At 41.5% G+C, this 14,117-nt stretch overlaps 2 protein-coding genes across 3 annotated transcripts in view; one reads left to right on the top strand and one right to left on the bottom strand.

Moving 5' to 3' along the window:
* Positions 1-14,117, top strand: part of KCNH5 (potassium voltage-gated channel subfamily H member 5) — a gene marked incomplete at both ends in the record, with an annotated part of 574,893 nt that overhangs the window by 6,705 nt on the left and 554,071 nt on the right. For both annotated transcript variants that reach the window (XR_013827023.1, XR_013827024.1), the window contains one exon: positions 9,219-9,340. The remainder of the gene's footprint in view (positions 1-9,218; positions 9,341-14,117) is intronic.
* RHOJ (ras homolog family member J) overlaps positions 5,551-14,117 on the bottom strand; it is an 82,484-nt gene continuing 73,917 nt past the window's right edge. The window contains exon 5 of the mRNA XM_079912567.1: positions 5,551-7,648. Within this exon, the coding sequence (XP_079768693.1) occupies positions 7,502-7,648 (147 nt within the window). The 3' untranslated portion in view covers positions 5,551-7,501. The remainder of the gene's footprint in view (positions 7,649-14,117) is intronic.

Here is a 14,117-nt window from a genome sequence, read left to right on the forward strand (position 1 = left end):
TTACTTATCCATTCTTGTGCCTCAGTTATTCTGCTATTGATTCCTTTTTGAAAGTTTTAAATTTCATTTATTGTGTTGTTCATCATTGTTTGTTTGCTCTTTAGTTCTTCTATGTCCTTGTTAAGTGTTTCTTGTATTTTCTCCATTCTATTTCCAAGATTTTGGATCATCTTTACTATCATTACTCTGAATTCTTTTTCAGGTAGACTGCCTATTTCCTCTTCATTTGTTCGGTCTGCTGGGTTTTTACCTTGCTCCTTTAGCTGCTGTGTGTTTCTCTGTCTTCTCATTTTGCTTAAGTTACTGTGTTTTGGGTCTCCATTTTGCAGGCTGCAGGTTTGTAGTTCCTGTTGTTTTTGGTGTCTTCCCCCAGTGGCTAAGCTTGGTTCAGTGGGTTGTGTATGCCTCCCGGTGGAGGGGACTGGTGCCTGTGTTCTGGTGGATGAGGCTGGATCTTGTCTTTCTGGTGGGCAGGACTGCATCTGGTCATGTGTTTTGGGGTGTCTGTGACCTTATTATGATTATTATGATTTTAGGCAGCCTCTCTGTTAATGGGTGGGGTTGTGTTCCTGTCTTGCTAGTTGATTGGCATAGGGTGTCCAGCACTGTAGACTGGTTGTTAAGTGGAGCTGGATCTTAGCGTTGAGATGGAGACCTCTGGGAGAGCTTTTGCCGTTTGATATTACATGGAGCCAGGAGGTCTCTGGCAGACCAATGTCCTGAACTCGGCTCTCCCACAGGCCTGACACCTGGCTGGAGCACCAAGACCCCGTCAGCCACATGGTCCCTACTATCCTATAGCGTTGTAAATCGGGGGAATTCCCTGCTGGTCCAGTTGTTAAGACTCTGTGCTGCAACTGCAGGGGGTGTGGGTTCTATCCCTGGTTGGGGAACCTGTAGTTTTGGGGCAGTCGTTCAGGCGACAACCCCATCAGCTCCCATCCAGCCTCCCTCTTTCATCTTCTCCGACCTGTGGGCTAGGGAGGAGTTTAATATTGTGACGAAGGGCACAAGCTTCTTTTGCAGATCGCCTGAGTTATCAGTGTTAGGTGACTGGATGATTGGAGGCTGCTGGTTTTGGAGGATCTCCTGCAGAGGCGGGGGCTGCAGTGCCTCAGTCTGGGGACAAGGACACTGGTCTCTTTCTTATTTCTTCATGGAAAATAATTTTGGAGGGTATTTTTCCTCTCCCTTAGAAACACCAGAAAGACTTTCAGAACAGAAGTACTTTAGATTTATCAGATTTTTCAAACCAGATGCTGCTTTTCTGCTTTTGATTCCAAAATATGCTGTTTCTGCAGCTGGGAAGCACATGACAAGTAAAAGAAAGGACTCCTGAAAGCCTGTTTATTCATCCAGTAAATGTGAACAGCTCAAATATTAGCCTAAGGAATACCCAAAAGGTAGCATCAGAGGGACAGGCGAAGCTGGTGATTTCGTCATCTTGGCAGCTACATATTTGGGTGTAAAGACTGATGGTAAACTTTTTGTTGTCTCATAGGCCAGTATTCTCAAATTTTAATGTGCACATAAATCACTTGGGGGTCTTATTAAAATACAGCTTCAGATTCAGTAGGTCTGGCCTGGGGCTGAGATTCTATAGTCCTAACTATCTCTTGGGTAGTGCCCATCCGATTAGTTCCCAGACTACACTTTGAGTAGCAAATTTCCCATTCTAACAGAGGCCTGGGGAAGGCAGTTTTCTTGAGTGGCTGGTAGGGACACCCTCAGATAACCCAGAAATGACAGTAGGAAAAAAAGACTGTTTAATGAACTAAAAGAACATGGCACAAGATAAACCGCAAGGTTAGAGTACATGAAATAATATTCCGTTAATTATGAAAAGTATACACAGAATACATAAGAAGCAGATTGTAAGAAAGGCAATCCGTGAGCAGGTCAGCCATTCTCCCCTTGTCTGTCATTTCCTCTGTAGAGATTACATGAGGAGGAGGGTGGACCATTTCCATTGGGATAAAATTCTGCTGAGATGTACTTAAACAGCAATTACTGTGTACTCAGAGTAAAAAGCAATTTAAACCAGGTGATGAGGAGAATGTAGAATTCATTAGCCTTCTGCCCACAGCCCCTCTACGAGAAAAGATCTGATTGCTTACAAAAATTGATTTAAAAAATAGCAGGTGGTGATACTTTTAGGTGCATATTTACAAAGCTACCCCAAACATACCACCCTGCCATGAAAGAGTTTCTATTTTTTCTCCAAAGGATTAACGTAAACTCAAAAAACTGCCTTGTTCAGGGTCTCTGGGAGGTGAAGTGTGCTACTATGGCTTCTAGGTGAGACTCAGCTCTGTCCTCAGATTACCCCAGGCATCACATCCCCTGAAACACTGATCAGGTCCTGTTCATCAAAGATAACTGCATATACTGGGAGGCTTGGAGGACATGGCTGAAAATACAACAAAATCACGCCAGCTACAGTATCATGAAGTTTCTGAGTCACTGCAGAACTCAGAATAAAATGAAATTACCAGGGTAGAACATGTTTAAAACATGCACAAAATGACTCTGGATTTTAACATAATATTCCCTAAGGAGAAAAAAAACATAGATTGTGACCAAGACTAATCATGCAGCTTTTCCTCTAATTTCCTGTAGTAGAAGTTAAAAGCCAAGAACTGTTACTGAACTTGCATCCTGCGAATTCACAGATGAGCCAAACCCTCCTTGACTCATTCCTGTCCTAACCCCAAGAGACCTCCAAAGAGCAGGGCTGAGCCTCTGATGCCTGATGTGCCTCTGCGTAGAGCTTGGAGCTTTAATTTCCCTTCTGGTCTTTGTTGACCATGGAAACACCATGAATTGTTGCTTTATCTCATATTTTGGTACTCCGTTATTGCTATTGTACATTTTATTTTATTTTGTTTTGCAGTTTAGAAATGTTTTAATTTTAGGAAGGCAATGCTGTTGTCCATTTTCAATACAATTAGAGATATTCTGCCAAGATAAATAAATATCCTTCATACAAGTAACTGTCTTTCCAGATATCCCACAGTCATCCTTTGCAGGTTTTAAATCACGTTCATTCTCAAGGAAACTTTCAAAATAATTTATTCATTCATATTTCTCAGTAAGTTTCCCTTGAATCCCTGCTCCATATTGGCAGAGAAAGTGTGAAGGGGATGACCTGCACTGCTATTTAAGACCCAAAGAGCACTGTCCAGCATTTCATCCTTTTTTTTTTTTTTTTTTTTTGAGGTACGCGGGCCTCTCACTGCTGTGGCCTCTCCCGTTGCGGAGCGCAGGCTCCGGACGCGCAGGCTCAGCGGCCATGGCTCACGGGCCCAGCCGCACCGCGGCATGTGGGATCTTCCCGGACCGGGGCACGAACCCGTGTCCCCTGCATCGGCGGGCGGACTCTCAACCACTGCGCCACCAGGGAAGCCCCTATCCATTTTTGATGAATCACGAGGTGGAATTATCTAGGATTATCACACGATTAACTCTGTTGGCTGACTCTGCTTAGATACCCAGAAACATGGAATGCTCTTCATGTGAATGGTCCTGCTTTCTTCCCTATGCCTCTAGAGACCAGTCAGAGGTTAGCAATTCCCTGGGAGAATTCTCAGCTATGTGTTTTTGCCTTGTATTTGGTTATAGCTTTTTTCTCCATTCTCTAAATGTTTCCTGTTTAAAAGTACCTAACTTTCTTTGCAAGAAATTCGGTTTCCCTGACCTTCTCTCTCTCTCTCTCTCTCTCTCTTTTTTTTTCTGTTTCTAATGGTCCTTGAAATGAAAATGTTTTCTTGAGTTTCCTTGTTTGTACTTGGGCAGCCTACTCAATGACTCACGAGAATCGCTGGCGACCTGTGGTCCTCTCTGTTGAAGAGAATGCACATTTTGCAATCTGGCCTCTAAACATAGGGGTAGATTTAAAAATGAAGACATAAATGGTTAATTATCTCCAGCATGGTGTCAAACATTCCTTTAAAGTTAAACCTTGATTTTTAATCTTCCGCTTTGGTCTTATGGATGAGTTTGCCTTTATGAATGCAATACTGTTTCTTTAAAGGCTGACCTCAAGTCAAATATTTCTTCTTGAAGACTCTCTACTTTGTGCGGTTATTGCTCATAGGAACCAACACTCCTAATGATGATATTTTTGTTGGCTTCAAATTCTGGGTTAACTTTTTAAAATTTTCTCCTAAAATTGTGAATGTGGTTGTGACTGCCTCTTTACTACCGTTTGAATATTATTTCCTTATTGGTATTCTATGAACGTTGTGTATGGTTACAGCCACTTCATCTGGTACCTCTCTTATAGACTGGAAATCTTTCAAATGGTTCTTTGCATGTCATGATCAAACATATTATTATTATAGTCTCAGGACCAAATCTCTCATCCTCTCATATGTGTATGACTCAGTTTTTGATTTCCCAGTTTAGTGCTGCCTGGTTTAGGGTGGATGTAGTTACTGCATTCAGTAATTGCTCTTTGAATATAAATTTACTTGGCAGAAAGCAGCCCAGAATTCTCCTGTTAACACGGCTCTGACTTGTGTCTTAGTCCTTTTGTGTTTCCAAAGGAGTCTATTAATTCTACCAAACAACCCACCATCTGACTGAAAAAAAAAATCTGTCAAACTAGCTACTTGATTAAGCCATTAGGTTGAGATTACATTACATTGTATATTCCAGATTCCAGGCATATTAGCATGTAGATCAGATTCTTGTTTCTAGGTTATTACTAGTTTGATGGAATATGTTATTATAGTGGCCCATGCCATGTGTTTGAAATGTGGCTAGGATCTATAGGATAAACAGATATAACTCGGGTAATACACCTACAAAACTCCAACTTAATATGCTGATAATGAATAGATTATAGTATGGCGTTGAAGGATGGGAAGCAGAAAAGCTGAGATCTGTCCCAGCTTTGTTGCAACACATCTCTTTTAACTCATCTGGGCTTGAGTTTTCCCATCTGTACAATGAAGGGATTGGACTATAGCTTCTTCTATCTCTGAAAAGTTAAGACTCTACCCTCCAATGGAGATCAGCTGCCCCTTCTTGACCTTGGAAGATAGTGTAGACCTTTAAAGGATCCTTGCTGAGATTTCTATGTCTTTTTATCTTTGGTTTCAGAGTATAGTTTTATTCAATCTTATGGCAGAAAACTTTTTTTTAAGTGAAATGAACTACCAATCGCCACGAAACAGGGAATACATGATTAATTTGGTGGAATGACATTAACACATTTAGGTTGCTTTGTTCTTCATTATTTTATTCAACAATTAGCTCATAAGACTGCTAAGAGCCTGTGCACCACACAGACACTTAACAGTCTCTCTCCAGGTTCTGGTTCCAGGTGAGAGAGAGATCTCCCACCATGAACAAGTTAATCTCTGTGGCCCATTAGGGAGGTGATGGCCTGGGGAACCGTTCGCCTGTTGAGTGCACACATCTGGAAAATTCTCCTTGGCAGAACAAGCATACTGCTCTCAGTTTTTCATCCACATCAGTGAGATGTGAGGAGTGGCTCTTTAGCAAGACGCGACCACACAATAACGTAACAAAACCAGCTAACGGCACTTCATTTATTATAGGGCTAAATGCTCATTATTGTTTGTAAAGGATGAATTCATAACCTCTGCAGAGTTATAGTTTATACATGGTTGATTTCCATTTACAAAGAGAGAAAGTCATTGTTTTCTCTAAATGTCAAGCTTTGACTTACAAAACTCCCGTTTTCTTTTAGGTTGGGGGGTGTGTGTGTGTGTTCAAGAAAATGTTTAGCAACTAGATAGGGGAGGAGGGAAATAAAACTTGAAATGTAGTAGGGAAAGCACATTTCAAAAATTCTAAACAAACAAACAAAACCCCCAAAACTGAGGGGGTTTCGTGGAAGGTCTTAACAGAAAAGACCCTCACCATACACTTCTTTTTTAATGTGCTTCCTCCAGGAGCAGAAGGAACTGGAAAAACTGGATTTTTTCCAACAGGAGTGTGAATCTGGAAATTCTTAAACAAAAATTTGTATAATTTCATGCTGCAAAGAGGCACTCTGCTTATGCAATTGAAATAAAAAATAAAGTGCCTACCTGGGTGTTTCCAGAGTAACTGTAAGCAAATAAGACTAATTAGAAGCCTTCACAGTCTCTAATTAAAAGCTAGGAAATAACTCACTCTGCGATACAAGAATCCCTGGATGTTTGGAAGAGTCACTTCCCCAAGGCCAAAGTCCCTGTTGCATGGAGCATACCATTTTGGAAGCAGGGGATCCAGAGCTTGGTACCCATGGATCTAGCCCTGAAATACACATTTGGGACAATGAGTACAGGAAATAGGGAGGGTCAATATTTTAGTACCAGTTGTACTTGGAAAATATCATTTAAAAAGAATGGGAGCTCCCATGGACAAGCAGAGAAGCACTTTCAGTTGAAGTGAGAGGGAAAATTGAGGCACTTTGCTTAAGCTTTGGGGACTTTTAAACACTTAACTTTTTCATGCCCCATGGTCAGATCCTTCTTTGGAATAAAGTTGTTATTGGGTGTGGGAGAGAGTGTGAAATCGAGAAAGGAGAGGGGCATGCAATGGGGAAGGGAGGGAGCAGGAAAGTTCACTTTGTTGAATGAAGAATCTTTTAAAATATAGGTCTGCCACATTCTCTCCCCAATCAGTTTGACTGAAAAGCAGAAATACTACTCTCTTAAACACAGTTCATTTGCAATTTTCCATCACAATATAATGTGGAAAAAATAAGGCTACCTATCAACGTAAGCATATCTGGGGTGAATCTTAGGCAAAAAATGTGGACCTGCAATAATTCAGATGGTGTTTTCTTTCAATCAGTTTCAAAAGTTATGGCTCCATATATTTCCAAAAGTTTCAGCATTTTCTTGTATCTCCTTACAGTCAGGCATTCAGAGGTACGTGTTGGTTTTAATAGCTTTGGTAGAAACATGCTGAAATAGGAATGGATATAAAACCCTTTGTCTTTAGGCTAATTTGGTGTGGATTTATAAGGCCTGAGTAAACTGGTAAATTAGTAAATTTCTTAAAATAATACAAATGAATGTAAGACACATAGTAGAACAGCAGATTCAGAAAGAAAAATAGGTTAGTATTGTATTCCCATGTTTTGTAAAAGACATCAAGTAAGGCCACCAATACAGGAACCGAGTTCTTTTTTTGTTTTTCCTGCGATGATTTCCTATCAGCTTCATGTTCTTGGAGGGGGCGATGAAAAAATGCAAGATGGCCTTTGACTTTGTTTCCTACGTGGTCAGCAGTGGCACTGGCTGGAATCCGGGCTCAGCATTCTCGTAGAGTGTGCAACGTGGATGCTTCTGGCTGGTAGGGAGGATGTGGCAGTTAGCTGATAGTGTGCCGTGTTTGGAAGGGCTCACAGGGCGGGGGAGCAAGCCTCGGTGTCAGAGACTTCCTCTCTGGTCATGCCCTCCTTTTGGCTTGAGCTGGGTCTCAGAGATTGGCTGCCATTCTTACCCTTAGATGGGGTGGAGGTGGGTCTCAAGCTACCTCAGATAATTAAACAGCAGCTGTGACACTTGGAGCAGTGTTTCTTCTTTTTCTTGGGATGGAAAATGGTGAGGATCGCTTCATCAAAAACGGCTTTGAGACCTTTCTGAGTCAGGGCCGAGCATTCCAAGTAGCACTGTGCTCCAATCTTAAACACAAAAGAGAGAAAGGCATGAGAGGAGAAAAAGAGAGAAAAGCACAGTGGTGTCTGCCCTCTGCGCAGCCAACTGCTGCTGCTTCTCTCACAAACAGCCTGGGGGACGGTTTGGATCATGTCTTTTTCTTCTGCATTTCAATTTGCATCTGCTATCCTGATTTTTGGTATTTTTATATTTTTTGCTTTCTGATATTAATAATAAATGATTGTGGAGTGCTTTTGATAAGCAGCAGATTCTGAAAGTGATCCATAACCATTTATTCCTAAATATAAGAATATAAATAATATAAAAATTGAGAGGATTCAAACCAGTGATATGGTTTAAATATATATAGTGAACAACAGGGTACATGATGTTGTTTTTAGTACCTCATTTGTATGCAGAACATGTAAATCTGGTGCGAGTGAAACATATTCCCTTCTGTATATAGTAGGGCAGAGTATCAACTTGGTTAATAAAGCACAAAGAAAGAGAGTGGGTGATACGGTTTTATAGGTCATTCTTGATTAAAACGCTCTTCTGACAGAAGGTGTCTCTCGGCAAAGTAATATCTGATTGGTCATATTATTCAGTTTTAAGATACATTAAAAGGCATATTTTTAAGCAGTTAAACTCCAAAACACTAAAAATAAAAATCATAAAATGCATTTACTGACACAGACACCCTCCTTATCAGTATACAGTCTATGTGTATTTAAATGAGGAAATATTTTGTGCTTGCTTAGGGCTTTGTTTCAAAGCTTTTGATGATTTCATATTATGATGTATTTGATAATCACAAGATCCCTATGAGAAATATAAAAATTCAGGCCAGAGCCATAGATTCTCATTAAAAAAATTGCAGGGTAGAACAGACCAGAAGTTGGCAATCAACTTCATGAGATAATTCATGTGAGGGAGACCCGGGGTTTTAATTGCTCCCAAGCTCAATATGAGCTAACAGTTTGATGTGGACCTTTTAATATTAAGGGTATCTGGAGAAATGCTTCTATTATATGCTTTACATTATAAGAATAACTTTGAAAAATTAAAGTGTATTCAGAAGAGGATGGCTGGATGGTGAGCTCCTGGAAACCAACAACAGATAAATGACTAAAACAGGGTAACAAAATCACATGCCGATGAGGGCCAGTAGCTTAGGTAACTGAGCAAAGCAGGGCTGGTGCCAGACAACAGGGAGAGGTAGAGTCTGTGGTGGCGTGTGAAGTAAACACCCCCTCCAGAGCTGGTAGTCTACGCGGCTTAGGCAACTGTTGCCAGGCAGGAACGTTGGTTCATCATTGCCTTCTTTGTATTTTTCAAGAGGACTTGGACATTTGGATTTTAGTTAATATTTACCAATTGAAAAACACTCTATGGGTCAAGCAAGATGCTGATGTGGGATGTCTTTGGCAGCAACCAGCCAGTTTGCAATGTGTGGATGAAAGGGACTGGTGACTTAGCTTAGAATAGAGTGGGGACAGCCTCAGAAGGTGAAAGGTATTGTTTAAGGACATCCAACTAGAAAGTAAATGATCTAGACCTAGAATCTGTGTCACTTGATGTGTGTTCTTTTCCTAGTTCCATGATGGAAACTGTGACGCTCGTCACTCAACACTGCAAGAAGCTGGTCAAGCTGACAGTTAATGAAATGAAGCTGCCCACTTGTTTGAAAGTCCACAGATAAGAAAGCTAAGCATGAGGTAAAACTCTTCTGGTGGCATCCAGATATTATGCACTTGCTTTTTTCCTGTATGGTTAATGGTTACTGTGTGAGCCAAAGGAAAATACTCAAAGAAAAGATGTTAGATATTGATAACTTATTTTATGGTTTCGTTTTGACCATGGTCTGGATTAGAATATGGCTTTTTTATACAATTAAAAACAATTGAATGCAAGAGAGGGATAAAGGATAGAGAAATTTTTCCTAATAATGTTCTGAAATGTCATCTGTTACATTTTGGGATTGTGTTCAGTATTCGATACGAACACATGTGAAAAGCGCACTAATCTAGTGAATGTGTCAACTGAATGAGTGCTTGTCATGTGCTGGCTCTTGTCAGTCATCTTGAAAAAATACACAGAAAGCACTGTGGGGCTGTTCTATCTGGAATACCTCCCCACTAATGATCACAGCCTCAGTTGATTCTGGAAATTACAGGAGAGCTGGGCTGATCTGGGCTCACACGTGGAGTTCTGGACTGTCTGGTCCTGCAAGATGGGCGAGCACACTCTCTCCTCCTCCTGTCCCCTCTCCCCACCCCCTCACTCCCCCACCCCACCTCGGCCTCCCCCTCCCCCGCCCTCTCCCTCCACCCCACAGTGCTGCTGACAGCGTGTCACAGTTTGTCTTTTGATGGTGCAGGAGGAGTCCAAACTTGTCTTTCCCAATTCAGACATTTCTGAAGATAATGAAACAGCAGAGCAAGGCATTATTGTGTAGCTGGGTTAATATAACATTATTTTGTACTGATAGTTCCAGGAAAAGTAGCAAACAGATTTTGGGTGTGATTTGGGAAATATGTGTGAGAACCAGAACCCAGTTGTGAGGTGAGTGTTGTTAACCATGGTGCAAGGGCTCTGAGGGTCAGAGAGGAGAATTTATTCAGGTTCAGGGAAAAGGCACAGCCATGTTATAGGGACTGCTGAAGAAAAAATGTGTGCCTTCAAAGATGCAAAATGGAAAACCATCCCAAGGAAATACAGCCTCTCTTACAGCAGCAACTTCATCTGCCTTTTGGAGCAAACTGATCTACACAGTCAAATATTTAGAACACATCTGTATGCGCTCAGGATTCACAGATCTTTGTTTAGATACACATGCTAGCAGTCTGGGACATGCTTTACCAAAATGATATGTTTTCAAGAACAAACTGGAGATTGAGAAATGTAAACTGAGAGAACACTTCCCTGCTGACTTTATAATAGCTAAAACTTATTGTCTCAAACGCTGGGAAATTTTTCAGAGGTGTAGAGAACATTTTGAGTCCGACAAGAAGAAATTAGAAAACAGGCAAACAAATTCACAATGACCAATCAAGTGGAAGAAAACCTAGTATTTCTTCCAGATGGTCCTCACGGAGGTGGGACACGTTCTAGAACAAGATAAGGTGTAACTGGAAAGAGTAAAGGTGGAGAGGTCTTCCCAGCTGCAGACGTGTCTGAGAGGACACAGTTTCAACAACTCTAGCTTGCTGAGCTAGATCTCATGGTACATTGGCTCATTCAATCAGGAGGTAAGTCTATCACCATTCTCCTTTGCAGCTCGGATAACTGATGTCCAGAGAGGTTAGGTAAACTCTCTAAGTCCTCACAACTAAGAAAATGGCAGAGATTTGAATTTGTCTGTCTCTTGAGCCAGAGTCTTAACCATTCTGTTGTACTCTCTCTAGCAAGTGTAAAGAAATATGTTTGAAAGAGCAAAACTAACGATCAAATGGAGATGCTGTTATGGGCTGAGTGACGGTAGTGAGAGAAGCAGAGAAGGAAAAATAAGGCAGTTCCTGTAAATGGAGAGAAGACATGTCAGTAGAATGAACAGAGTGGGCTTGTATCTTAAGGAATGGCTAGTAGCAGAGAAGTTCCTTATTTCTTATTTAAGAACTAGGAAGGGTACACGCAGCGAGAGGGCAACTTGAGAGCCAGGCAAAGGAAAAGGAGCCAAATAGCTTGTGAGAGAATTTCCATCTCAACAAATCAACATTATGACCAAATTGCTGAAAGAGGAGAAGGGTTTCCAGGCTGCATGCATTTGCTCCTGATGTTTTTTTCAAGAACTGGCAGAATTTGCCAATCCAAGGGTGGATAATGTGAGTGCACTGCTTGAGTGTAGGTTATTATGGAGTGGTGAGGACTGTGGCTTACTGAAGGGTATATACGTTGTTTAAAAGACTGTTGAAAAGTTGCAGTTGATGAGGAAATGCTGGATAGTGCTGCTGGATGTACTGATTTTTTTTAAAGAAGCTAGAAATGTGTACATTTATATAAAGTTTCCAAATTGTTCAATGTTGACCACTAAATCACATCAAAAACACCTGTGTGTGTTGATCAAAACATTTGTGGGTGAAATTTGGCCCATTACTTGCATGTATTGGTCTCCCTATCTGGAATTTCGTCTCCCCAGTCCCCTAACTTTGTCCACTTGACAAACCTGTTCCTATCCTGTAAACCTGGCTCAGTTCTCAACTACTCCAAGAAATCGTCTCTGAGCCCTCCTCCCCTGAATGTGTCGATCACTCACTCCTCTCTGTTACCTCAGCCCTTTGCGCACCTTTCTGTTGTGTTTGTTCAGTTGGTGTACTTTTGTTTGTCTGTCTCTCTCATCTTCTGGCCTGTGGGTCTCTTGAGGGCAGGGGCTATCTGTCTCTCACCTCTGTAGCCCAGACCCCAGCGGTGAAGTGACTGATTTCTAATGACCATGGGAGAAAGAGGAAATGGCCGGCACACAAAACAAGGAAGGTAGTGGTGACTCTTGCAGTCATGGGGAGGGTACTAAAGACTCCATGAGCATTGATGACAGGATTTTTGCGGCAGTTTTGCTGCTTTTTGGTGCAAGTTAAAAATCCAGGGGGAAACAGGTGCTAAGACAAAGAGTGAGAACAGCAATAAAAAAGGCACAGGGTGGGCTTCCCTGGTGGCGCAGTGGTTGAGAGTCCACCTGCCGATGCAGGGGACACGGGTTCGTGCCCTGGTCCGGGAAGATCTCACATGCCGTGGAGCGGCTGGGCCCGTGAGCCATGGCCGCCGAGCCTGTGCATCCGGAGCCTGTGCTCCACAACGGGAGAGGCCACAACAGTGAGAGGCCCGCGTACCGCAAAAAAATAAATAAATAAATAAAAAAGGCACAGGGTGAAGAAGAGGGCAGGAGAGGCCCAAAAGAGGCCAAAGACCAAAAAAAGGAAAGATGGTCATGTGCTTTATCAAGAAATACCTTAGGAAGTCTGAGCTTAGAAAATCATGTTTAGGTTGTATCCAATGGAATTGGGAAAGAGAATGCACAAAAGTATCACCTTAGAGCTAAAGTGACACATATTAAGTATCAGTTATTGCCAAATAAGTCCAGCAGCAGTATGGACATACACAAATGAGAAAAGCATGGGAAAAGTAGGCTGAAGATTAAAAATAATGAAGAGAAGAGGGAGGATAAAACAAGTAAAGGGATAACAATGAATATTTATTATAAATTGATATAAAACATTTACATAAATGTAGTTGCCTTTGGAGTGTAAAGAACTGGAAATATGTACAATATGAAAATGTCCTTTATAAATAAAATGTCCTTTGAGACCAAAAAGAGATGATAGATAAAAAATGTTTTGGAAATTGAAAAGTACTGAACAAAAAGATATAAAAAATCTGAACTTGCAAAGCCTTTAAGCTATGGGGAGAACATACACATAAAAATACGGGGCTTCAGTCCATAAACAAAGAAGCCCCAAACCTAAGGGTTTCTTTTCAGATTGTAGGAGGGAAGCAGAAGAGCATGGTGGTTAAAGCACAGTTTCATATCCTGGCTCTGCCACTTTCAAGCGGTGTGACTTTAGCCTCTCTGAGCCTCAGTTTCCTCTAGGAAAGTGGAGGTAATAATATATACACCTCAGGGGGTTGCTGTGAGGATTAATTAAGACACAGCATGTAAAGCGCTTGGCATGAAACCCAGCCCACTGCAAACACACCATAAATGTTAGCTGTTATTATAAACTACTTGACAGGAAAGTCAGGGAGCAGAGAAACTTAAAGCATCTCTATAATTACATGAATTGTGATGAAACAAGTTAAACTCTTGCTTGGTTTTCTTCTAAATTGGATTTTGTAAGCTAAACATGATTCTCTCAGTATCTGAGAGCAGTTGCTAGGAGAAACTGGCAAAAGGCAATGAAGTGGTGAACTCAGCCATTGTTCCTAAAATAAATATGAAATGAGATGGGAGGCTTTGGAACAACTTCTCAGAGGGAAGAAACGACTTCCCAAATGAGAAGTCAATCTAGGACACTGACAGGATGGTGGTGAGAGAGAGGCCAGAAGCAAGAGACACAGAAAACAAGCTCCTGCAGAAAGGAGGCCTCCGGGACCTCCTTTTTGTGAAAAATGCCTAGTTGGGAATCACATACAATCATTTATGGAGCTATATATTTATGTACCTTAGGGAGAGAATGGAAGCTGGATGCGTGAAGAAAAGGTAGAAGAACCTGTAGATGTATGCCCGTCTTATAGGAGGAAAAACAAATGGTTGGAGGAGAGATTACACAAGGTCAGGTGCATGGGGATGACGTCCACAGGGCTGGCTTAGAGTTGTTTTATTGTGTTATTATCAGCTGTATGAATCAAACGTGTTCATCTCCCTAAGATTCTGTTCCCTCACCTGTAAGAGGAGACCAGGCCTATGTGCCTAAGAGGGTGAGCATGAGGCTGAAATAGACAGAGCTTGTAAAGTGCTTAGTGAGAACGCAATGGATGGCTCACACTGCTGGTTCTGACATT

The sequence above is a fragment of the Stenella coeruleoalba genome, assembly GCF_951394435.1.
Source record: "Stenella coeruleoalba genome assembly, chromosome: 2".
In the NCBI taxonomy this organism is placed as follows: domain Eukaryota; kingdom Metazoa; phylum Chordata; class Mammalia; order Artiodactyla; family Delphinidae; genus Stenella; species Stenella coeruleoalba.